The sequence below is a fragment of the Coenobita brevimanus genome, chromosome 90, assembly GCF_032717465.1.
Source record: "Coenobita brevimanus isolate Jiangsu-jjx chromosome 90, ASM3271746v2, whole genome shotgun sequence".
Lineage (NCBI taxonomy): Eukaryota > Metazoa > Arthropoda > Malacostraca > Decapoda > Coenobitidae > Coenobita > Coenobita brevimanus.
This window is the reverse complement of record NC_137043.1, coordinates 35,269,863-35,295,053: the sequence shown is the minus strand read 5'-3', so window position 1 is coordinate 35,295,053 and position 25,191 is coordinate 35,269,863. Positions and strand designations below refer to the sequence as shown.

The following is a 25,191-nucleotide window of genomic DNA, read 5'->3' as shown; positions in this document are numbered from 1 at the left end:
CATGAGGAGCATAGCAGCCCGGGGCTAGGCAGTTGGTCTCGATATCTAAGATGAGGGTGACCAGCCTCACTCATCCCTGAGTGGCATTACATGAGCAATCAACCCCAACCATCCCTTGGATATAAACCTTCACCAGCTCAATCCGACTGGAGTGCAAATAATTACCCACTAAACCACCAGGTGCCAAAATTTGGCTATATGGTTACCACCCAGCGTAGTAAATGGTTTCCTGGTGTACAGGAAACCATTTGGCTTGTCACTCAGTGTAGAGTCACCCACAGGCAGAAGGAAAAGGAAAGAATGAAGGAAAGAAAGACAGAAGAGGGAGTGTAAAGTCACCCGTAGGCAGAAGGACAAGGAAAGAATGAAGGAAAGAAAGACAGAAGATGGAAGGAAAGAAAGACAGAAGATGCAAGGAAAGAAAGACAGAAGATGGAAGGAAAGAAGGATGGAAGAGAGGAAAGGGCAGATACCCGAGAGTAGCACTACATCGAGTGAGTGGATGGTGAGCGCCCCCACCTACCACACCAAAATGTAAATATTATCATCATCATTCAATTCTTTATTGTCCCATTTGGAGCACAGGAACCAGGGAGCTAGGGTACTCAGTACAGACATTCAAGGCAAAGGTGACAAGCCTCACCCACCCCTGAGTGGCACTATGTGAAAATATACTCCAACCAGTCCTAAGCTGTAAATCTTTAAGGACCCATCTAGTTGGAGTGCTTTGACCCATTAGGCCACAAGGCATCATTTGGCTATATGGTTACCACACAGCATGGTAAATGGCTTACTGGATTATTTTAAACCATCTAGCTTGTCACCTAAGTCACCCAAAAGCATCACTACAATGATTAAGTGAATTTTGGGTACCCCCACCTACTGCAATTAAAGCAAATAAATGAATAAAATCCATCCATCCATACATCACCCAATCAATTATTGCCCCAGCAGGAGCATAAGGGCCCAGGAGTAGTCTAGGTCCAAGCATTTCTCCTCTTAGTGGAGTGACATGAACAACAAACCCTAACCATTCCTCAGAGTTACACTCTGATGGGCCACATCTGGCTGGAGCACCAATATTCACTAGATCACATGGCACCTGAAAATTGTATGAGAGCAATGAGGCTAATGCACTAAACAGTACACAGATTGAAGGTCCTCCCTTATCTCCCCGCATGCATCAGAGAACTGTTCCATTAAGGTGGAAGTACTCAAGTGCAACAGGGAAAAAGTACAGAAATAATAAAAAGGAAAAATGTGATGAGTAAGGATGGAAGTTTGGGGGATTAAGTGCTTTAAAGGGTACAGCAGGGAAGGAAGGTTGTTGGTTCACTGAAAGTGGTGATGAGAAATAGGGAGGTGAGCATGGAAGTTCAGAAGTCACTGCATGATAATGTTGTGATCCCTGCCCTGATGTATGGAAGCGAGGCGTGGACCTTGCCAGAGGGGAACAAGTCAAGAGTGAGAGCAGTGGAAATTAGTTACCTGAGAGGAGCATGTGGAGTGACATGGAGGGACAGGTTGACAAATGAAGAAGTGAAAGAACATTGTGGGGTGGATGTGGATGTGACTGAGAAAATTAGGAGAAATACACCAAGGTGGTTTGGACATGTGGAGAGAATGGAGAATGAACGACTGACTAAGAGAGTGTATGTAGGTGAGGTGAAGGGAGGTAGAGAGAGGGGGGAGACCGAGGATGAGGTGGAGGGATGGAGTTGAGAGGTATATGAGGGAGGGGGGAGTGAGCTGGGGGGAGGGCAGTCAAATGGTGGGTGACAGAGCAACTTGGAGGAGTTTTGTCTGTGGCCACCCTTTGTGGGATTAGGGCATCGGACTATAGATAGATAGAAAGATAGATAAAAAAAAAACACCACTGATGATCATTAGTCTGCTTGGGTGTTGGGCATGCATCATGTCATAGTGGATACTGCGCCAGCTTTTCTACCTATACCCTTTTTACTCTAACTTGGCCTAAAATTGCCCTCATCCCATCCTGAATCCTAAGTCATACCAAAAGATTAACACTAGCGATGAGAATCACAAGGTGGTTCTATGGAAATAATGTAAAGCCAAAGTATCGTCTTACTCTGCCACTGATCTCCATGAAAATAGGCTAAAGAAAAGAAAGACAAAAATATGGGCCCAGGTAAAGTAAAAGCACTATGGTGAGTCATTGTGCATGAGCTCCAAGGGCTGCATTCTCATCAGCTTGGGAGGCTTTCAAGTACTGTACCTCTTCCTTAGCAATTTATTTTGCAAACCACAACTTACCATTTGTTGTATATTATTTGTGAGTTTGTAATATTAATACACACCTGGAAACCATTTACTATGGTGGACGGTAACCATATAACCACATTATGGCACCTGGTGGTTTAGTGAGTAATTAATGTGCTCCAATCAGATTAAGACAAAGGTGGTTTATATCCAAAGGATGGTTCAGATTTATTGCTCACGTAATGCCACTCAGGGATGAGGCTGGTCACTCGCATCATAACTGTCAGGACCAGCTTGCCCAGCCCTGGGCTCCTAAGCTCCTCACGGGGCAACATAGGATTGGATGATGGATGGATGGATTGCATCACTATACTGCAAAAGATTATCAGTGTGCCATAAACAGACATAAACCGGTAAGGAAGAGCCATTAGGGAGCCTCCTTAAGCTACAAGAATACTGCCCCAGTGGTCACCTAATACAGTTGATCTCAAGCCCTGAAGGTTTAATTTGTAACTACTGGACAACTTCATTTGTTGGTAAGCTCAATATAGCACTGCACCTGTAGCACTGATGTTGGCTAGGTACTGATATGAGTCTCCTGTCTTCTCTCTTACTGGAGTATGTGGGTGGGTTTGTGATTAAATAATGCTAATGTAAACACAACCACCGTGTGTGTGTGTGAGTTGAGAGAGAGAGAGAGAGAGAGTTTGTTGGATATCTGGTTATCAACCACAGGCACAGAAACAAGAGTCTATCTGTCTATAGCCAGATGCCACAGTCCCAACAAGGTGGCCATTTGTCTCTGAGTTAGCTGTTTTATGGGGAAGGACACTAACCCTCCACCAACCCACTCGTTGACATGTAAGGAACACCTGTGGGTTGGTTATATGGTTACCACCCAGGGCTGCAAATGGCTTCCTGGTTTACAGGAAACCATTAAGCTTGTCACTCAATGCAAAACCACCCGAAAAGGAAAGATGAGTAAGAAAAAAATGACAGGAAAGATAAAAGAAATAGGAAGAGAGGAGGGCAGATACAGAAAAAGAATGATAAAGGTGATGGAAGAAGTGGGCAGCACTACATCAAGTAAGTGGATCCATTATTTGCTCTGCTAGAAGAATATGCAAAGAATATTCAAAAGACATAATACTGTAATCAAGGAAAATGATCTTGGATTTTAATAACTAATTTTTGTAGTGTAAAGCACTGACAAGTCAAAGCAACTTAACCTAAGTACTCTAACAAATAAAAACCTGACATCTAAGTGACATTTTATCCTAAACAGAAAAACAGCTCAATCTAACTAAACAATTACAATGGTAGGGGAGAGGACCACAGGCCTAACAAAAAAGGGGGCATAATATCTCATGCAACAAAACACCACTGACTGCATATAACTAATATCTCACTATACTGCACATTTGCACTTATCACTGCCTGTCAGGCAAGGCACATGGGTTGATATCCGAGACACTATGAAAGAAACTATATGGTTAACACCTAATACAGGAAATGGATTCCAGTTTCTCAGTAAGTGCAGAATACGCACCTTTTTTGGTAACCACAGGCAGTGAGTCAATATACAGTATATGAAAGTCACACATTTATTAATTGAAAATACTATAAATAGAACAATGTATTGTACATATGTGAATTTAACATAAGTTTGGACCTTATATTTAGGAAGAGTAAAGCACAGTACAGTCCATGTTTATATTTCAAGTGCTCAGACTGTACCCTTGGATGAAGAAGATACAAATGTGCTTCAGTAATATACATGTTAATTAATACAGGTAGTAAAATACAATACTCTTAATACAATAAATGGTAATCGAGAAGAGCAGAACTTCCACTTTATGTTTCATGCAGTTCAGTATGACTCTCTCCAACATGTTCATAGAGGGCTTTGACTACAAGTCAACTATTTTCCCAAAGTATGATAATTTTACCCACACTGCACACCAAGTCTGACAGATTGGCCCTGCCCTAACTAACCTACTTATAACCCACAAAGGCTATAATGACCCCTAAATATCTCCGGACTACATTGAAGCATGACTGATCAGTAATTTTTTTTCAACTGTACTGAGACAAGCCTACCGAGATAAAGACCTGTAGGAACACATTAGTGAAAGAACATCTGAAACTGAATGAAAAATAAGATCTCAAGCTGCTTTCATGGTGCATTATTAAATAAAAATCAAGTGCCACTTCATTTTATATAAGTTGTAATGTACACAGATAAAACAGCATTATAAAAAAAAATAAAAATCTAGTGTTTACAGCTACCACTACAGTAGAAAACACAGTTTAAAGAAGTTCACCATAAGAGGACTCAAATGGATGGAATATCTTCACACAAGAAACATTTCCTTACCACATTTATCAGGAACTGTACATGAAACAGCCTCATCTCTGACATTCTGTCCACCAAGAAAGTCAGGTTATCAGAAGTGAATCAAACCTGACAATGTGGCAAACCTGACATAAAACTTATCAAATGCGATTATATGCATCAAATATGCAACTTGTATCAAAAAGAAAAAATAACCTCTCTTCAAGAAACCATTACTGTAGTCTCTGTCTTTCCTTAAAAGATATCTAATACAAACTACTGTATATACATTTTAATCTTAATATTACAAAACAAGGTTAAATGTTAAAAGGGTCAAACTTACAATTAGAGTACGGCTACTAATAACCTGAATCCAGTGTCTTCAGGGGAATTAATGGCTTTTCAAGACACACAACTGCACTCCACACCTGTGTGCAGATTTTCGAACATATTTACTATCCACTCTGTCTCGTAACTCGGATCTTGATTTACAGGAAGAACTGAGAAGTGGGACGTTTTAATACTCTCCCTTCCTATGAAAACATATTTTTTCTCTCGTAACTAAGGTTTGTTACTGCTGAAAGAACAAGAAAAATGGGAAAATTCTATAATTTTTTCCTCTAAGATTCATGTCTGATATTTACGAGAAGGAATTGATACCAAATATGCCTGAGAATCCCACTCCTGAGGTGTATGAGACTGGGCAACTTACCATATTGGCTCAGGATCTGCCCAACCAGCTGAATCTTGCAGGGACACTTCAACTGGTTCTAATACTGGTATATAAACATGTAAATACAATGCAAAACTCTGATTATTCATATAACACTGTACTGTATAACACTGTTTCCTTCTCAGTTCATCTGAAGTAGCTGTATCCAGTAAACAGTGAGACACTGCTAAATTTATGAACTTTAAACAGTATTTTTTCCATACCCTACAATTTTTCTTAATGGTTTATTGCTAACTGACACTACTGCAAACAAAAACAAATGTTACAAAGTAAGCATGGAAAAAGTCCATGAAATACAAAAAGTACCGGTATAGCTTGATTAAGTGAGTAAAAGTACAAGTAACTGGTGCCTGGTCAGCCTGCCAGGAAATCAGATTCTGAGTGATATGGTTATCTGGATACTGTTACTCAAATATGCTGATAATCAAAGTTCTGCTGTACCACAGAGGACAAGCCTCATTAGAAACAAAATGATGGGGGCTGTCCAGTCTCCCATACTTCAGGGTCTGTACACTGCACAACCCTAGAATTGTCATGTGAAAGGCATTTGGTGCAAGATATTACATACATTACACACTACAAGTGGTGAGGCATTCAGCTTTTAAAAACACAAGTAATCTTTTGGAACCAATCCTAAGTTATAGTGAATTAAAAATTTCCATAACTGTGATGCAGAAAGACACATGCAATGGTACATATTCTGTACCATACATGGAGTCAACTAATCAGATGTTTAAAACCGAATGAAATACAATAACTGATATAATGAAGACCACTTCTTGCATGTATACTGTAAAACTTGCAAGCACATGTGAAAGAAATAAATGAAATGACTCATTATTTCCAATCGCACATGTGCATATATGAACACACACACACATGCATGCATGAATGCATGCATGCACGCACACACACACACGCACGCATGCACACACACACACACACACACACTCTATGCCTTAAATCTTAGTATGTGAGCAAATGGCAAAAAAAATAAAAAAATAAATAAGACTAAGAACAACCTAAAGATCCCTTGACATAAAAGAACCGACAAATCCACCTGACTGAGTCAAGACACATCCACTCCACTATGGCTGTATGTACCTGTATAAGGTACACCAGCACGTAACCCACAAGACAGAAGGCATACCACTAACTCACTTTAGTAAGAACCCTTTATTCAGATATCCCAGTCTTTTAAGTATCAATCTATCTCTCTGTCTATTACCAGACGCCATAATCCCATAAGGGGTGGTCACTTGTCTTTTAGTCGTTTTTCAGGGGAGGGGCACTAAGCCTCCGCCAACCCACTTGTTGACATTTAGGGAACATGTATGGGCTGGTTATATGGTTACCACCCCATGTTGTAAATGGTTTCCTGGTTTACTGGAAATGATTAGGGCAGTCACTCAATGTAATGCCACCTGAAGAGGAAAGAAGAGTAATAAAAAGTGACAGGAAAGAAGGGAGAAATAGGAAGAGAGGAGGGCACAAATACTGTACTGTAGATAAAGAAATGATAAACGTCAAGGAAGAAATAGGCAGCACTACATTAAGTAAGTGAATGATGGTTGCCACCACATTCCCAAAATTCTGGCCATTCCAAATATTCAGTGAGCTACCAGCCATTTAGGGATATAATAAAAGGGTCTTACTGTGTACAAAAACCTTGGTGAACTGCACAGATAATCCAAACTGGTGGAAAAGCCACTTTTTTTTTTTTTTTTTTTTTTACAGGGTCCCTGGTTTAAACTAACATGCTAACATGCCAAGATTCTAAGTGATAAAAAAATGTAAATGAGCACAGAAAAAGATAACTCAATACTTAAAAAAATAATTATTATTACACTAAAAATATGGTCTTTCACCATCTTGATAAAGACCCTCAAATTGGAAAATACTAAGGTCACAAATCATAAAAAAATTATTTATATATGAAAATGAAATCTGCTGCATAGTTACTTTGGTTATTGATTAGAATACTTAAGGTTGATATATGTACAGTTCTAGGGGCATGAGGAGGGGGTATGTGGGGGGGGTATATGTTCCCTTACAACAGATCATCAATTTTCAACAAATTATAGAACCCCACATGGAAAATCATGATTGGTTAGATTTCATGGACAAGATGGGGTTCAGAACTGATTACAACAATAACAAATTACACATGTACTGTTTAGTACATTCTCTGATTACAGTTCCTGAAAAGACCATGAACAGTACAACTTCATTAACTGTAAATAGTATCTCTTCAATCTATACTGTATGTCATACAGAATTTTCCTGGCATGGGCAAGTACAGTACTATCAATGTCTTTTCTGCATAAAATTTTGGGGTACTCAGCTCAAGAAACAGTTTAATAATAAACAAACTGAATACAGTACAAACCTTCTCTGACCAATGTAAAATCTAATCTAGTGATGTATGAAACACAGGTAGTAATTTCATGAACTTGAAATACATATCAGGGATTTGTGCCCTGACATGGCTGCCTGAAAGAAGAGGCTGTTATGATGAAACACTAATGTGTATGTGGCTTTATAACATACACTGCCTGTCTGTTATGACTCATCTCACTCAACACCTCCTGAGTAAGTTGTTTGTATTAGATGGTACGGGGAACGCTGCAATTTGTCATGATTAAAAAAATAATAATAATAATAATAATAATAATATAAAATAAAAATAAACATCCTATACCTAAACACAGTACACAAAAAATATTTACACAACCAAAATACATCGTACAGTAAACTACAAAAGCAAGACTGGTACTGTGTTACAAATGATGTTGATAAGCTCCAAACAACTCAGTGTTCTGAATATCGTACTTTACCTTACATGGAAAGATTAATGAAATACTGATCAACAACTATCTTTTGTGACAACACAGTTCTCATTAGACCTTACATTTTTTACAACTGGACATTTCACCATTATTACCATGGTTTGCATTCTTTTTTGTAAAGCATCAGGTTATGCCAAAGAAGTTCCAAAAGTGGCATAAACCTCACAGAAATAGCAGTACAGTCAGAGACAGAAGTTCACCTATCATTCCACTTCGGGCATGGCAACCATTTTCGTCCTTGATGCATCAAAGTGCAACATCTATGGACACAGGAACATATCAAGCTTCTCTCAGCTAAAGAATATAATGAATATTGGCCAACAGAGGAAGAGTGAAAAGCAGATGAGGTGCAATATTAGGCAAACTACACTGTCAAATGATTGCAAAATTTCTAACAAGTGGTGAATCAGGAACCAAAACAACACAGCTGTCCAATTTCTTATGCTACAGGGTGGAGCTGTGCCACATTACTTGCGCCAACCACCTCACACCGCCTAGTTAAACTTGAGCATTCACAGTAGCTGATGGTCTGTGGCATTTTTCACTGTCCTAAGAACTTTGGTATATTCATGAACTATCCTGACAAAACATGCTATAATATTAGGCATATACAAAGCTACCAAACTCATAGGTAAATCTGCCATACAGTAGATTCTGTACAGTAAAATAAAGGGGAAAAAAAAAAATGCTCTGCTGTTGCATTACTCTGGCTTAGCAACTTACAAAGTTCTGTACATGCTTATACATCCTGGAAAGAAAAGGTGCCACATATGACCCACATTATCTGATAAGACAAAAATGCCCGGTGAATTTGGGGCTGAGAGGCAAGGTGTACCTCAGCCCCGCTAAAATCGGAGCTCACGAGGTAGATGATGCAAAGTCCATTATCCAGGGACTTTATTGAGGGATTAGAGAGGAATCCATTTATTCCTATGGACCCTCGCCAAATAAATAGTAAAAAAAACAGCACTCTCTTGGCCAAGTTTTTTACAAAATGGGGAAACACATATGTATAAACCACAGGGGTTATGTGCTTTCATGCAGTATTTAGTTCTATGATGTTAAAACAAACAAATTATACAGTATCTATGCTACTTTTGTGGAGGCTAAATGTGTGTATGAAAAAAACTTAACATACAACCACAATGGCCATTCTCTGAGTACCTTGGTAAACAGACATGACTATGATTCATCCACTGGCCAGGCATACGGCTAACTGCATCCCTGATTTGCAAAGATCACTTATTTACATTGGCAAGGTGTCCAGGAGTTCTGTTTCTGCAGCATCCTCCATTATCTCCATGATATCTACACCACCCACCTCCTCTGCTGCTGCTAACACCGGAGATATGGAAAGAAGCTTTGCTGCACCAGTGAGAAACAGTGAGTAGAAGGTGGTGGCAGCTTCTGAGGAAAGGAGGCACCACACTCCATACATCATGATTAACTGAACAATGCGATGCAGGACATGCATCTTGTGCATGGTACGCCTGGCCATTGGCACATCCCCCAGTCGTTCCTTCATGATGTACTGCTTGCACCCCTTTTGGTAGCTTTCGATGTACTGATGCCAGTCCAGGGCATCAACATCAAAGTGGTAAATTTCCTTGTCAGTCGGAGAAAGAGTATCCCAGAGGCACTGAGTCTGAGTGTTGTGGAAAACCCAATCACGCAACATGAAGTACTCCAGTGCAGTCACGGCCTTTACCATCTTGTTGCATAACTTCACAGCACTGTAACAAGTTTCAAGTTAGTAAGGTAACGTCAGTTCTTACAAGTAACTACAGTACATCTTATTATATTGTTTAAGGTATATTTTTGTGGCAATGAAACAGACAGGATTTATATCAATATACTGACTGTGAAGGGCTGCCCTGACAAAAGACCCATATATTTTGGTCCCCACTCAGACTGACTCCTTCCACAACACATCACCCCAACTCTCATAAAGTTTCCTCATATTACCCCAGCACCTTTTTCTTGGTTAACCTCTTCTTTTTTCCAGTACCTTTCTTCAATGACATATCACTCACATTCGGTAAGTTCCCCACCTTCCCCTTCATCTTCCTTTTGGCTAGCTTCTTCTCTTTTTCCAATACCCCTTTTTCATGAAAAACAGCATTACCCACTCTCATCAAATTCCCCACCTTTTCCCTCCATATTTCTCTTAGCTTCCTCTTCTTCTTTTTCCAATGAGCCTCTTTCACACCCCCACCCCCATAAAGTTCCCTATCATACCCTTCCTTGTTTAATTCTTTCAATCATCCCACTCTCTTCCAGTTATTAATCAATCACTCTATTTGCTTCTTACAATCATACTACCTCAAAGTATTTTCTCTTCTCACTACAACGACTTCAAAAACACATACCTCGCAAATCCATTCATCACCTATCCCTCCAAGTAATTTTGTTGGTACTCCTAAGGTACATTGTTTTATTTGCTCTCATTCTAAGCTTGCCTCATGCAAAATTCAGACTTTACTTATTTATGTAGGTGTTGGATGCTGGAGAGGGTCACCTTCATGTGGTGGCACCAATATAACCAAGCATCTCAACTGCCTGGTTATACAAACGTCCCTCAACTACTTCCCAATCTCCCAAAAGGATGATGGACTGCTGAAGGGCAATTTAAGCTTGTACTCCACTGGGTTCACATTTCTGATGAACCTGAGGCTGCAGCTCCTACTACTACTCTACAACTACAACTACTAGTAGCTAATACTACTGCTATTATTAGGTAAGTGCTGGAACTACAGTAGATCACTGCCAGGCACCTTTTGCCATACTTTCACACTTACAGTCTTATATCCTGCCACTGATTATGATTCCCCTGCTGCTCTTCTTCCTTGCCCAACCCTTTGTCAGTCAACATTCATACAACTATCTTTATTCATAATTCCAACACCTTAACAATCTTCACATTGTCTATACTTTTTAGTTATATGCATTTGGTTCTGTAAGTCATAATTACAGGTTCTACATTTAATGAAGTTGTGGTCTTACAAACATTTATCCTAGTCCTTTATTTACAACTTCCATACCTATTACTCAGCTGAAGAACTCATTTATTCTATTGCTTCTATCTTCATTGCCTTATCAGTAGTGTAAGCATCTTGGGCTAGGCTACTCAGTCATGGCATTTGAGTAACTATTCACTCATCTGGTGGCATTATGAGAGCAATAAATCCCATCCACCTCTAGGATTTAAATGTTTATAGGCAACATCTAGTTTCAGCATCTTAACCCATTAGATCGCTAGGCTGAAACACTCACATGGGCTTTTTGCGGAGTAGCCTCAGGATGGTGTCTGCAATGTGGGCAGGGATGATGTTGACAAGGTAGACATGAAGCTGGTGCATGAACTTGCTGGTTTTAGCGGATCCGTCTGGGTACCAGATGGGAGAATTGAATGGGAAGGAGCGAACTGAGTGTTGAAGGTGAATTGCCAGATCATCGCTTGTCATAGGCTTCTGGGACCCCGTTGATGAGCAAAAAATGGGCACGGGACCAGGTCTGCAGGAGGTGAAGGGGAATGTTGACTGTTCCAAGGATATTAGGATATGTTGCAACAAAAGTGGTCTACTGTCTAAACGGATGGAAGCTGAATCCCAGGCTTGTGAAGGGAACAGTTTTATAACAGTATGTGAATTTTGTTAACATACTTTACTGGTCTTCCAAAAACAGTAAGATGATTTTAAATTCCTCAAATACTTTACTGATCTAACCACAAAGCTCAATGAAACACACCATAATAACAACTGTAAATGAAACAGCCTGAGCATGTATTCATTACACACTGTGGGTATTCATGCTGAAGACATGAGAAAGTCTGTAGCACACAGGAGTGTCAAATTCTAAGGAATAGACTGTCATGTCTATGCCCTGAGGTGAACATATAAAACAATAAACATACAGGCAGTCTTTAAGTCAAAATATTACAGCTTTTCCATACAACTGGTACTGGAAAGTGGTACTGTATACCAGATTTACAGATCCATCCATCATCCAATCCTACATTGCCCCATTAGGAGCGTAGGAGCCTGGGGCTAGGCAGTTGGTCCTGATATTTAAGATGAGAGTGACCAGCCTCACTCATCCCTGAGTAGTATAATGTGAGCAATAAACCCCAACCATCCCTTGGATATAAACCTTCACTGGCTCAATCCGATTGGAGTGCAATAATTACCCACTAAACCACCAGGCACCAAAATTTGGTTATATGGTTACCACCCAGTGTAAATGGTTCCCTGGTGTACAGGAAACCATTTGGCTTGTCACTCAGTGTAGAGTTACCAACAGGCAGAAGGAAAAGGAAAGAATGAAGGAAAGAAAGACAGAAGAGGGAGTGTAAAGTACAGTATAAGAGGATAGGAGGAAAGAAGGATGGAAAAGAGGAAAGGGCAGACACCCAAGTGCAGCACCACATCGAGTAAGTGGATGATGATTGCCCCCACCTACCACACACCAGATTTACAGATAGCAATGGAAATTAATAAGCAATATTTCTGTAATTTACTGTGAAAAAAAAAAAAAAAAAAAAAAAAAAAAAAAAAAAAGGAGGCAAAACAAGGTGATTAACAATACTGTGCTGGGTGGACAAAAGGATGAAGGAAATGGGACAGCAGCTGATTTATAACATCATCAAACTTTAAATGTATTTTACAGTGATTAATAATTTAGGAACTCAATACCTATTTACTTCCATGGCCTCAGATCAACAGATGTGCTATGATAACATTTACAGAATGCACAGAGAGTGCCAAGGAGCCTGAAGATATTATTATAGAAGAAAGTAATGCAACAGTGTGTGTGAAAGCAGGCTGAGGAAGAGGAGTGTCAGAGAGTGAAAGATGTGAACATTGCAGCTTGGTGGCAGTGCTGTCATGGTCACTCATTGCAGAGGGTTCTACAGTACAGAAGGAGCAAAGCAATGAGATGATGACTATGATAATGGAAACATTACATCAACACAATTATGAAAAACATCACCATACTTGTATCTCCCAGCAGCAGTGTTCCAGGCAGAGACAATCATGAGGTTGATTGGGAAGTCAACAGGGATAAAATCTAGAGTGATGCCAGGCTTGATGTAGAGTGAACGCAGAACACCCTTGCTCATTCCCACTAGAAGACCCGTGAAGGCAAAGAGGTTGTCCACCCATCCTGGCAGAGGCTCCTTCCATGATCCACATACTGCACACCACAAAGCAGATCAGCATACAGCATATGTGTAGCATATAATATATCATATACAGATGATACATACTGCATGATTTGGTACAATATGATCCATTATAGTTACATGGTTTATGCTTTTTATAAATAAATGTGATTTCCTTAGCCTCCTGAGAATTCTATCTATCTATTGCCAGATGCCTTAATTCCATAAGGGACTATCTTCTCACTAGAGAAATAAGATACTGTATTTCGTAATGCTGAGTACAGAAAATGACTGAGCTAGGTTTAAAATGTTACATTGCAGCAGAACTTAATGTGTTCTGCCTGCTAGAGGAATGCTGAATGCTGATAACTGCACACAACCTTGCCACAGATATTGTGACAGAATTATACCTATACATGGAATGATACAACAGTTCTAGCTTCCCAATAAATACATTTTCAATATATGGGTGTAATTCTTCCATTGTAGTTCATATCACTGTGATACTGCACTATGACAGATATGCACATAAACCTAACATATCCTCCACATGGTGGCTACTGCACTCACCAATAGATGGCCTGACAATGGACACTGGCAGCCTGGCTCCATCATTAACCAGGAGATGCTCTGCCAGCGCCTTTGTGAATGTGTAGGTGTTGGGTCGTGGGGCTACCAAGCGTGGGGTGAGGTCCTCCAGCACTTGGTCATCCAGCCACTCTGTCAGCTGTATGAGGCGTCCAGGGTCTATCGGTGCTGGGTACAGCTCCTCATACACCTCGGGCAGATGGCAGTTGCTGTATGCCGTTGATACGTGTACCAGCGACTGTCCAGGGATTACAGCATTGTGTTAGGGTGAATGTATAGTTCTTTGTTATTGGCCCAGACTCATCTTAATGTGAATTAAATGGACTGCAGTTAAAACTTTCCTTCTTCTGCAGTCCACTGTTCTTCCTCCTGAGAACATGGAGGAGGCTGAAACCGTTTGTATAACTAGGAAGCATATCAGTGCCATTACATGAAGGCATCCCACTCAGGTACCTACATCCTCACTGTAAGTCACTTTTTTTTATGCTCTTTTTTGCCATTTTGTCCACAGTAATTTGTGACGAGCCTTTATGACATTTCCACTGCTGCCTGTAAAGCTGGTCTGCCAGTTTCTCTCAAATTTCAGTTACAGTCCTATTAACTGCTTTAACCTTTTTGTTTCCCCTTTGTACTTTCTTTCCCCACACTAGCATCCCTGCCCACCACAGTCTCCCTCCCAATTATAGTTTTCTTGCCCACCACAGTCTCCCTCCCAGTTATAGTTTTCTTGCCCACCACAGTCTCCCTCCCTATTAAAGTCTCCCTCCCCTCCCTGCTGTAGTCTCCTTCCCCGCTTAAGTTTCCCTCACAAACACAGTCTCCCTCACTGACACAGTCTCCATCCACCCACTTCCCCCCCGGCCCACTACCATGTAATGTCATTATCTACTTTACCTCTCTATACCTAGATAATACCCATAGGAAACACATCCACTGTCTGGTTAGGATCATATGAGTTTTAAGTAGGCAAGCTGGGGGCAGATCAAAGGGCTGGTTAACACATTAGATTTATGATAATGGGTTAACAGGATCAGCATGCACATCCTCTGAGTGCATAAACACCTGGATTAACACGTAAACTGTGCATATGGAGGGTTCACTGTATTTTTTAAACACTCCTTTGAATTATAACTATCAAGAGTAAAAGTTCATCGACAATCTATCTATCTATTGCCAGACGCCTCAATCCCGTTTGGGGTGGCCACAAACAAATCGCCTCCAAGTCGCCCTGTCCCCCGCCATTTCACTGCCCTGCTCCCAACTCACACCCCCCTCTCTCATATACCTCTCCACCCCATCCCTCCATCTCATCCTCTGCCTCCCCCTCCCTCTCCCCCCCTCCACCTCACTCACATACACTCTCTTCGTCAGTCTTTCACCCTCCATCCTCTCCACATGGCCAAACCACCTCAGTGTGTTCCTCATAACGCTTCCTATCACATCCACATCCACACCACAACGCTCCTTTATATCCTCATTCGTCAGCCTGTCTCTTCATGTGACTCCACAGGCCCCTCTTAAATAACTCATTTCCACTGCTCTCACTCTTGACTTGTGTCCTTCCAACAACGTCCAAGCTTCACTTCCATACGTTAGAGTTGGAATCACAATACTGTCATGTAGTAACTTTTTCACTTCCATGCTCACTTCCCTGTTTCTTATCACTGCTTTCAAAGAACCAGCAACCTTTCTTCCCTGCTGTACCCTTTCAAGCACTTCACCCTCCAAACCTCCATCCTTACTCATCACACTACCCAAGTACTTAAACGTACTCACATTTTCCAATTCCTCACCATCCGACCTTGCTGTACATTCACTGACTTCACCTCTCTCAAAGACCATCACTTTACTCTTCCCTACATTCACCTTTAGATCCCATTTCTTACACACTCTCCCAAACTCATCCACCAAGCCTTGCAACTCCCCTTTGTCTTCACTCAACAACACAGTATCATCTGCAAACAACATTACAGGGAGTTTCCAAACACTATCCTCTCTCACCAGGGCCACTCCAACATCCACTACCCTACCTTGTACCTCTTTTATTACCCCATCCATGTACAGATTGAACAACCATGAAGACATGACACATCCCTGTTTCAACCCAACTTTCAAAGAGAAAAATTCACTTAGTTCACCATCCACACGCACTGCAGCCTTCGGACCATCATACATACTCTTCACAGCATTCAACAACTTCCCATCTACTCCTTATATCCTTAACACTTTCCACAATCCTTGTCTATCCACCCTGTCATATGCGCTCTCCAAATCCATGAAAGCCGCATACAACTTCTTTCCCTTCTCTAGAAACTTTTCCACTAAAGATCTAAGAATGAATATCTGATCTACACAACCTCTTCCCTTCCTAAAGCCTCCCTGTTCTTCTCCAATTAATTTCTCTGTTTTTTCTCTAACTCTGTCAATAAGTATCCTACCATACACTTTTCCTATTATACTAAGAAGACAAATGCCCCTATGATTACCACACACTTCTTTTTCCCCTTTTCCTTTGTACAAGGGAATAATTATACCTGACTTCCAATCCTCCGGGACTCTACCTTCCTCCCAGGCCAATCTGCACATCTTCCAAATCCATTCTAATACTATCTCTCCCCCATGCTTCAGCATTTCACCACACACTCCATCAATTCCTGGGGCTTTCCCCGATTTAACTTTCTTCATTGCTTCCACAACTTCTATTCAACTGATTTCTTCCTGTCTTCTCACCTCCCTCCTTCTCCCAGCCATTCCCCTGCCACTTATACTAGCATTACTTCCATCGTCTATGTTCAACAATTCCTTAAAGTGTTCTCTCCATCTGCTCACTTTTTCTCCCTTCTCCACTAGTAATCTACCATTTTTATCTTTCACTCCCCTGCTAACTTCACTTCCACCTTGTCTTACTCTTTTCACCTCTTTCCAGAACATTTTCTTATAGTCCCTCCATTTTACACTCAAATTCCTTCCAAATTCCTCATCCACTCTCTTCTTACTCTCTCTTACTAATCTTTTCACCTCTCTCTTTCTTTCTACATATAACTCTCTCTTCCGCCTCTCAACTTCTTCCACGCCCCTATTTCTCATCCATTCATTGTATCCTTTCTTCTTTTGTGCCACAGCCTGTTTCACCTCTTCAATCTCATGGCAGCAATGTGTCCTGCCTTCTTTATCTTTATTCTCCTTTGAATGTCTTGATGTATCTTTTGTATTCATATTCCTTTGCTTTGTGTTTCATATTGCTATAAAAATATATAAATTTCCTTTAACACCTTCCATAACCACAGCTGGCAGGGATGTGTCAGCAGAGTTTTGATCATGACAGTTAATAATTAAGAGCTTCAGAGGTGCGAGAATGGGACACCTTCATGTAATGGCACCGAGAGCTGCCCGGTTATACACATGTAATGGCACAGAGAGCTGCCTGGTTATACACATGTAATGGCACAGAGAGTTGCCCAGTTATACTCATGTAATGTCACCGAAAGCTGCCCAGTTATACACATGTAGTGGCAATGAGAGCTGCCCGGTTATACACATGTAGTGGCATCGACAGCTGCCCGGTTATACACATGTAGTGGCACCGAAAGCTGCCCAGTTATAAACATGTAGTGGCATCGAGAGCTGCCCGGTTATAAACATGTAGTGGCACCGACAGCTGCCTGGTTATACACATGTAGTGGCACCGACAGCTGCCTGGTTATACACATGCAGTGGTACCATGAGCAGCCCAGCTATAAAAATGTTCCTCAGATTCCTTCCTATTCCATAAAAGGAGGATGGGGGACTGCAGAAAAATGGCAACCTCAGCCCGCAGCCTACCAGGTTCACATTCATATATGCCTGACTTCACAGCAAGAGCCTGTGATCACTGTTTGTTCCTGATTCAATGACATTTCTCCTACTTATTAATATTACATATTAAATGAAACAAAAGCATTTGGGGGCTGAATGCTAATCGCCTGCCAAAATATGTTGTTGGCTATGGTACAAGCTACCTACAAACCAAATTTGAAGAAAATTTGCAAAACTCTATGGAATTCAGTCACCAAGTTTCACAAAATCTATCTATCTATCTATAGCCCGACGCCCTAATCCCGCAAAGGGTGGCCGCAGACAAAACGCCTCCAAGTCACTCTGTCACCCACCATTTGACTCCCCTCCCCCCAACTCACCCCCCCCTCCCTCATATACCTCTCAACTCCATCCCTCCACCTCATCCTCGGTCTACCCCTCCCTCTCCCTCCCTCCACCTCACCCACATACACCCTCTTAGTCAGTCTTTCACTCTCCATCCTCTCCACATGTCCAAACCACCTCAGTGTATTTCTCCTAATCTTTTCAACCACATCCACATCTACCCCACAACGTTCCTTCACTTCTTCATTCGTCAACCTGTCCCTCCATGTCACTCCACATGCTCCTCTCAAGTAACTCATTTCCACTGCTCTCACTCTTGACTTGTTCCCCTCTTGCAAGGTCCACGCCTCGCTTCCATACGTCAGGGTAGGGATCACAATACCATCATGCAGAGACTTCTTAACTTCCATACTCACTTCCCTATTTCTCATCACTGCTTTCAGCATGCCTACAACCTTCCTTCCCTGCTGTACCCTTTCACGCACTTCATCCCCCAAAGTTCCATCCTTACTCATCACACTACCCAAGTACTTGAATGCACTCACATTCTCCATATCCTCACCATCCAACCTCACTGCACACTCTGTGACTTCATTCCTCTCAAACACCATAACTTTACTTTTGTTTACATTAACTTTCAGCTTCCTCCTCCTACACACTGTCCCAAATTCATTCACCAAACCTTGCAACTCCCATTCATCTTCACTCAACAATACTGTATCATCAGCAAACAGCAACACCGGAAGCTTCCAAATCTCACCCTCATTCGTTAGGGCCACCCCCACATCCACTGCCCTACCTTGTACCTCCTTTACGACCCCATCCATATATATATTAAACAGCCATGGAGACATTACACACCCCTGTTTCAGTCCCACATTGAGATCAAAGAACTCACTCAGCTCACCATCCACTCGCACCGTAGCCCTAGCTCCCTCGTACATACTCTTCACAGCACTCAACAATTTCCCCTCCACTCCATATATTCTTAATACCTTCCACATACCTTTCCTATCTATTCTGTCATAAGCTTTCTCCAAGTCCATGAAGGCAGCGTACACTTTCCTTCCCTTCTCTAGATACTTCTCCACTAAACATCTTAGAACAAATATCTGATCTACACACCCTTTTCCCTTCCTAAATCCCCCTTGTTCTTCTCCAACTAGCTCCTCTGTCATATGCCTAACCCTATCAATGAGTATTCTACCATATATTTTACCAGTCACACTAAGAAGGCAAATACCCCTATGGTTACCACATACTTCTCTCTCCCCTTTTCCTTTGTACAGAGGAACAATTATACCTGATTTCCAGTCCTCTGGAACCCTTCCCTCTTCCCAAGCCAATCTACACAACTTCCATATCCACTCCACAACAATCTCACCCCCATACCTAAGCATTTCACCACATACTCCATCAATTCCTGGGGCCTTTCCCAGCTTAATCTTCTTCATCGCTTCCACTACTTCCGACCTACTGATCTCTTCCTCCCTCCTCTCATCTCTTCTTCTCCCAGCCATTCCCCAACCACTTATACTCACACTGCTCTCACTCTCTACATTCAACAAATCCTCAAAGTGCTCCTTCCATCTCCTCAATTTCTCTCTCTTCTCTACCAACAATCTATTATTCCTATCTTTCACTCCCCTACTATTTCCCCTTTCACACATCCTTACTTTCTTTACCTCCTTCCAAAACAATTTCTTACTCTCCCTCCATTTCACACTCAGATTCCTCCCAAACTCTTCATCCACTTTCTTCTTACTCTCCTTCACCAGTCTCTTAACCTCCCTTCTCCTGCTCACATATACCTCTCTCTTCTCTCTCTCATCTTCTCCCCTACCTCTACTCGCCGACCATTCACCATATGCCTTATTCTTTTGTTCCACAGCTCGTTTCACCTCATCATTCCACCATGCTGTCCCTTGCACACCCTTGCATCTCCTCCTCACTCCACAAACCACCTCACACGCTGCGCTTATCTCTTCCGTGAATATCTTACATACGTCTTCCACCCCTTCCATCTGCTCTAGCTCATACCTTCCCAATCTTTCTTCCACTATGCTCTTATACTCTGTCCTCTTCTCACTATCTTGCAATTTCTCCACTCTTCTCACAGGAGCTGTTTCCTTCTGTCTTCCCCTTCGCCTCCTCAACCACTTTCTTTGCAGCTCTACCTTGGCCATCACTAAGTGATGGTCCGAGACTCCATTCCCCCACCCTCTCCACACCCTTGCATCCAACACTTGTCTTCTCATTCGCTCATCCACACACACGTAGTCTATCATTGCCTTTCGTTCAACAAGTTCACCATCCATCCTCCTCATTACTCTCCATGTATACCGGTGGATCATCTTATGACGAAAGTAGGTGTTGGCTATTGCCAACCCCTTACCAGCACCGATGTCCACCAAAGCACTACCATTCCCATCTACTTCTGCTGGCACACCCCACTGACCAACCACTCCATCCACTCGTACATTCCCGACTTTGCCATTCATGTCTCCAATCAACAGCACTCTCTCGCTCCTCTCAAACTTGTCCATACATGCTTCTACTCTCGCCCAAAACTCATCTTTCACTCTTGCCACTCGATCCTCTGTTGGAGCATACACACATACAATCGCCCATGCTTGTATACCTACTTTCATCCTCACCCATACAATCCTTGCACCCACTGTTCCATACTCTCTTATATTCTCCTTCCACTTCTTGCTTATCATCAGACATACTCCCTCTCTTGCCCTCTCATTCTCACTGACTCCCGCACATATACCTACACCGTATTCCCATTCTCTCATCCTTTCACCTTCCCATTTAGTTTCAGTCAATCCACATATATCCACTTTTGCATCCTCAAGCACCTGGACAATCTCTCTCTCTCTTTCACTTCATCATTCACTCCTCTCACATTCCACGTTCCTACTCTCAGAATGTCCTTTGTCCGTTCCTTAGTCGTCAACGTATGGTCCGTCCGGGTCCGAGGCGCTTTATTTGCTTTTTTAGTTAGTTCTTTTTACGGGGTGGGGCACTAACCCACCACCAACCCTTTTAGTCGCCTCGTACGACAAGCAGGGATACTGGGGGAGTATTCTTGAAACCCCCCTACCCCCAGGGGTAAAACGGGGATTCGAACCAGCGCTTGCAACTGCGTGAGTACAGCAGCTTACCAAGTGAGCCATTTAGACACCCCAAAATGCCAATTCATATTAAAAAACATAGGGCGGCTGGTATTTGGCCGTCTCTAATAAAATCCTCACCAAAAGTTAGGAACTTCTGCATATCCACATAGTTGCTATATCCTGATGCTTTAGTGAAAATCTGTCCTCAATTTTTCAAGATAAATTAGGAAACAGATACATACGCACAGAGACGCACGCCAACAAAAACCATATTGCATCAAATGGCAGGCGATAATGATGATCACTGGAAACTTAGTGCAAGAAAACACATGAGATACTGACAAACTGACCCTGACTTCCAAATGATTGTATTCAAAATCTAATCCCACTGTTTTTGCCGGATGCTCAACCTTTCCAAGTTCTGCCTAGTCCAATAAAACCCATGTCATGTGACCTTGACCTTTGATGCTATAAAAAAAAAAAAAAAACGTAACTGACCTTCAACCCTTCCACCAATCTGATCTAATTAGATCAATACTGTTTTAGTACTTTTGTTCATTCATATACACACACAGCTGGGTCAAACCTTAACCTAGTCCTGTGACCTTAACTTCTGACTGATTGTTCTTAAAACAAACTCCCTTTTTTCATGCCTTACCCCTAACCCTTCTAACAAGTTTGATGTACATCAGGTCAAAACTGCTCGAGGAAACCACTACGCTCTAACTCGGCCCCATGCTTAATATATATATATATATATATATATATATATATATATATATATATATATATATATATATATATATATATATACAGTATATATATATATATATATATATATATATATATATATATATATATATATATATATATATATATATCCTTATATCCTTTTCTTTTTCTTTCTGTGGTAGTATTGTTGTATCTTTATAGAAATAAAAACTTTGGTTGTTTATGAAAGTTGAGATCTCAAATGAACAATACCCCATTCAGCAATTGGTTTAAGCATTTTTTTTTTTTTTTTTTGGGGGGGGAGGGGTCAGATAATTCACACATAGCTATTCAACTGCAAGTCGACTACTACTACTACTACAACTACAACGATTATTATGTGTATTATTATTAATATTATCATTATTATTACTGATGCTGAAACATGGAATATGAGTGTAGCAGAGAGGAAAAGTTTGAAAGTAATGGCAATGATGTGTCTGAGGAGTATGTGTGGAGTGACGCGTATGGATCGAGTGAGAAATTATGAAGTGCGAAGGAGAACTGGAATTATGAGGGAGATGCCTGATCAAGCTGAGTATAGTGTTGCGATGGTTTGGGCATATGAAGAGAATGGATGAAGAGTGATTGGTGAAAAAGATAACTGGATCGGATGTGAGAGGTGTAAGGGTGAGGGGAGGACCATGAATAGGATGGATGGACAGTGAAGACAGCGTCTGATGCGAGAGGGATGTCTGCTGAGCAAGGAAGAGTGGTTGCGTGATGGGAATGATTGGGGAGAAATTGTGAATGAATAAATGGTGACGCTGCCCTGAGGGGATATTCTCCCGGATTTGGTCTGATCAGCTGATCAGGTCAGGTGCGGTTAAGGGGAAGGGTCCATTATGATGTGGCAGGGGTAAACCAACTCTGTTGCAAGGCCCTGCTGCGGATGTCGCTGACTGCCCAGAGCAGTTGACCCTCGTGGGTGTAGTGCGGTAAGGATCTGTCTTTTCTCCCCTTGGGGCTAAGATACGAATAAATATGTGTGTGTGGATGAGTAAATTGAGTGTGTTGTCCTGTCTTGACTACCTCCCTTTCTTTGGGGGAAGCAACTTAGGTATATATATATATAGATAGATAGATAGATAGATATATTGATAGATAGATAGATATAGATAGATGGAGAAATAGACAGATAGGTATATATATAGATAATTATCGCACGCCTTTAGAAGGTGGAGCGGTAAAGTTTTTGCCTGTGTGTGTGTGTGTGTGTGTGTGTGTGTGTGTGTGTGTGTATCTGTTCCCATTATATCTCATTAAATGAATGAGCTATCAACATGAAACCGTCAAGGTATCAGGATATGGCCAAAATCTTGGACGAGTTCGAAATTGGGCACTCGAGTTTAAGGTCAAGGTCACCAAAATGGTTGGCAAAGGTCAACTAGTGTTTATCGCCTGCCTTTAGCACCATTATATCCTAAGAACGGCTTGAGCTATCAACATGAAACCTTCAGGATACCAATACATGGCCAAAATCTTGGCCGAGTTAAAAAATGGGCACTCGGGATCAAGGTCACCAAAATGGCTGCCAGAGGCCTAGTCTTTACCACCCGCCTTTAGCATCATTAAAGCTCATGAACGGCTTGAGCTATAACATGAAACCTTCAGGGTATCAAGATATGGCCAAAATCTTGGACGAGTTCGAAAATGGGCACTCGGGGTCAAGGTCGTCACCAATATTGCAGCCAAAGGTCAACTAGTTTTTATCGGCTGCATTTAGCACTATTATAGCTCATGAACGGCTTGAGCTATCACCATGAAACCTTCAGGGTAGCAAGATATCCCCTAAATCTTGGACTTGGCCAACAGCATATTCTGGAGGGCGAGTAGCATTCGGCTCCCGAATGCTTTTCTTTCATTATTATCATATGCTTATTAATAATCTGTATCTAACAGATTTCTTCAATATTTCTCATTGCCAGGAAGTTTACCTGGAGGTTGGTCATCTTGTGAGCAAGGCTGATCACTCGTTTCGTTCCCAGCATATTCATGTTCACTGCTACACGCAGTGGTTCCTGTATACAAAGAAACATATTAGTGCACTTATAGTTACACATTATTGATACCAATTAAAAGCATTACTTGTACTCTAAAACAGCTTTGGCTATATACACTGCAGTCTAAACACTGAAATATAATCTACCCATCCATTCTGTGGACAAGTGAGAGACAAGAAGCAGTGATATGGAATGCGGGACAGCCTGAGAATGGCAGCTGCTCTCCTGCGAAGGTGTGGTCTCTGGTGATTGTCTAGTAATAAATGTACAATTTTTAATCGGTTGCTACTTGCAGGAATGCACGGCTATCTGGCTGTCCAAGCTAAACAAAAAATAGCACACCTGCTTGGCTCAGGCATGCAGTCAAACTGGCTGGACATAAAACATCATGTTTAAGGGCCCATAGCTGGACGTGCAATCTACTTCCTCTCCTATAATATATGTGTGTTTTATACCCTTTCTACCCTCTACAGATAAGAGCACTGTACTTTACAGAGAGCTGCTGCCATTCATTTCCTACTGATGAAATGTTTTACACATGCATGATGATGAAGCCTTACATCCTTACAGATGGTTATCAACGATGATAAAATGTACTCTACACAATGGTGTATCTCATGCTACATAAGCAGAGTGCACTCCATACGGCCACATTCTTACAAAGGGGAAATGACTAATTCACTTCCTGGGAGTTGTTTCCCACAAACATTTAATCCACTTCAGTTGTTATAAACATTTTATGAATGAAGGATGCCTTTAGGCACATGGACTTATTTTTTTTTTCTGTTGTTTTTCCTTCCTCCGTTCATTATCTATTAAAAAAAAAAAAAAAAAAGCTGGCCAGACGACAAAGAGCATATGAAAGGGTGGCATCAAGAGATTCGGTTAGCTTGGTGTTATATAGGTCTTATCCTGGAACCTGCTAAGTTAATGAAGAACCTGCGTCAATATATGATCTGAGGAGCCGAGGATAACATGATATGACAAAACCTTCACTAGGTACACTGTTGCCTCTTGACAAAGGCAACCACACTACCACCCGTGAGACATAGTGAACGATAACAGACAACACTATGTTCATTTTGAAGTACTACGCGTCTGAACATGACTGCTATTACATCTACCATAAGCCACCGAGGCTCCAGTAAGATACACACATCCAACATTACCTACAGAATCGTAAAATAAATAATTATATACATAAATAAATAAAACATAATAACTAAACAGTAATTCCGCTGAACTACACTTACTGTAAATACTTCATCC

At 41.4% G+C, this 25,191-nt stretch overlaps 1 protein-coding gene across 1 annotated transcript in view; it reads right to left on the bottom strand.

Moving 5' to 3' along the window:
* Nucleotides 1-9,383: 9,383 nt before the first annotated feature.
* The window catches only part of LOC145411671 (putative fatty acyl-CoA reductase CG5065), a 125,780-nt gene continuing 109,972 nt past the window's right edge, over nt 9,384-25,191 (bottom strand). Inside the window, exons 5-9 of the mRNA XM_080281677.1 lie at nt 23,857-23,940; nt 13,869-14,124; nt 13,132-13,330; nt 11,411-11,650; nt 9,384-9,870 (exon numbers count right to left, since the gene is read on the bottom strand). Of these exons, the coding sequence (XP_080137803.1) occupies nt 9,384-9,870; nt 11,411-11,650; nt 13,132-13,330; nt 13,869-14,124; nt 23,857-23,940 (1,266 nt within the window). The remainder of the gene's footprint in view (nt 9,871-11,410; nt 11,651-13,131; nt 13,331-13,868; nt 14,125-23,856; nt 23,941-25,191) is intronic.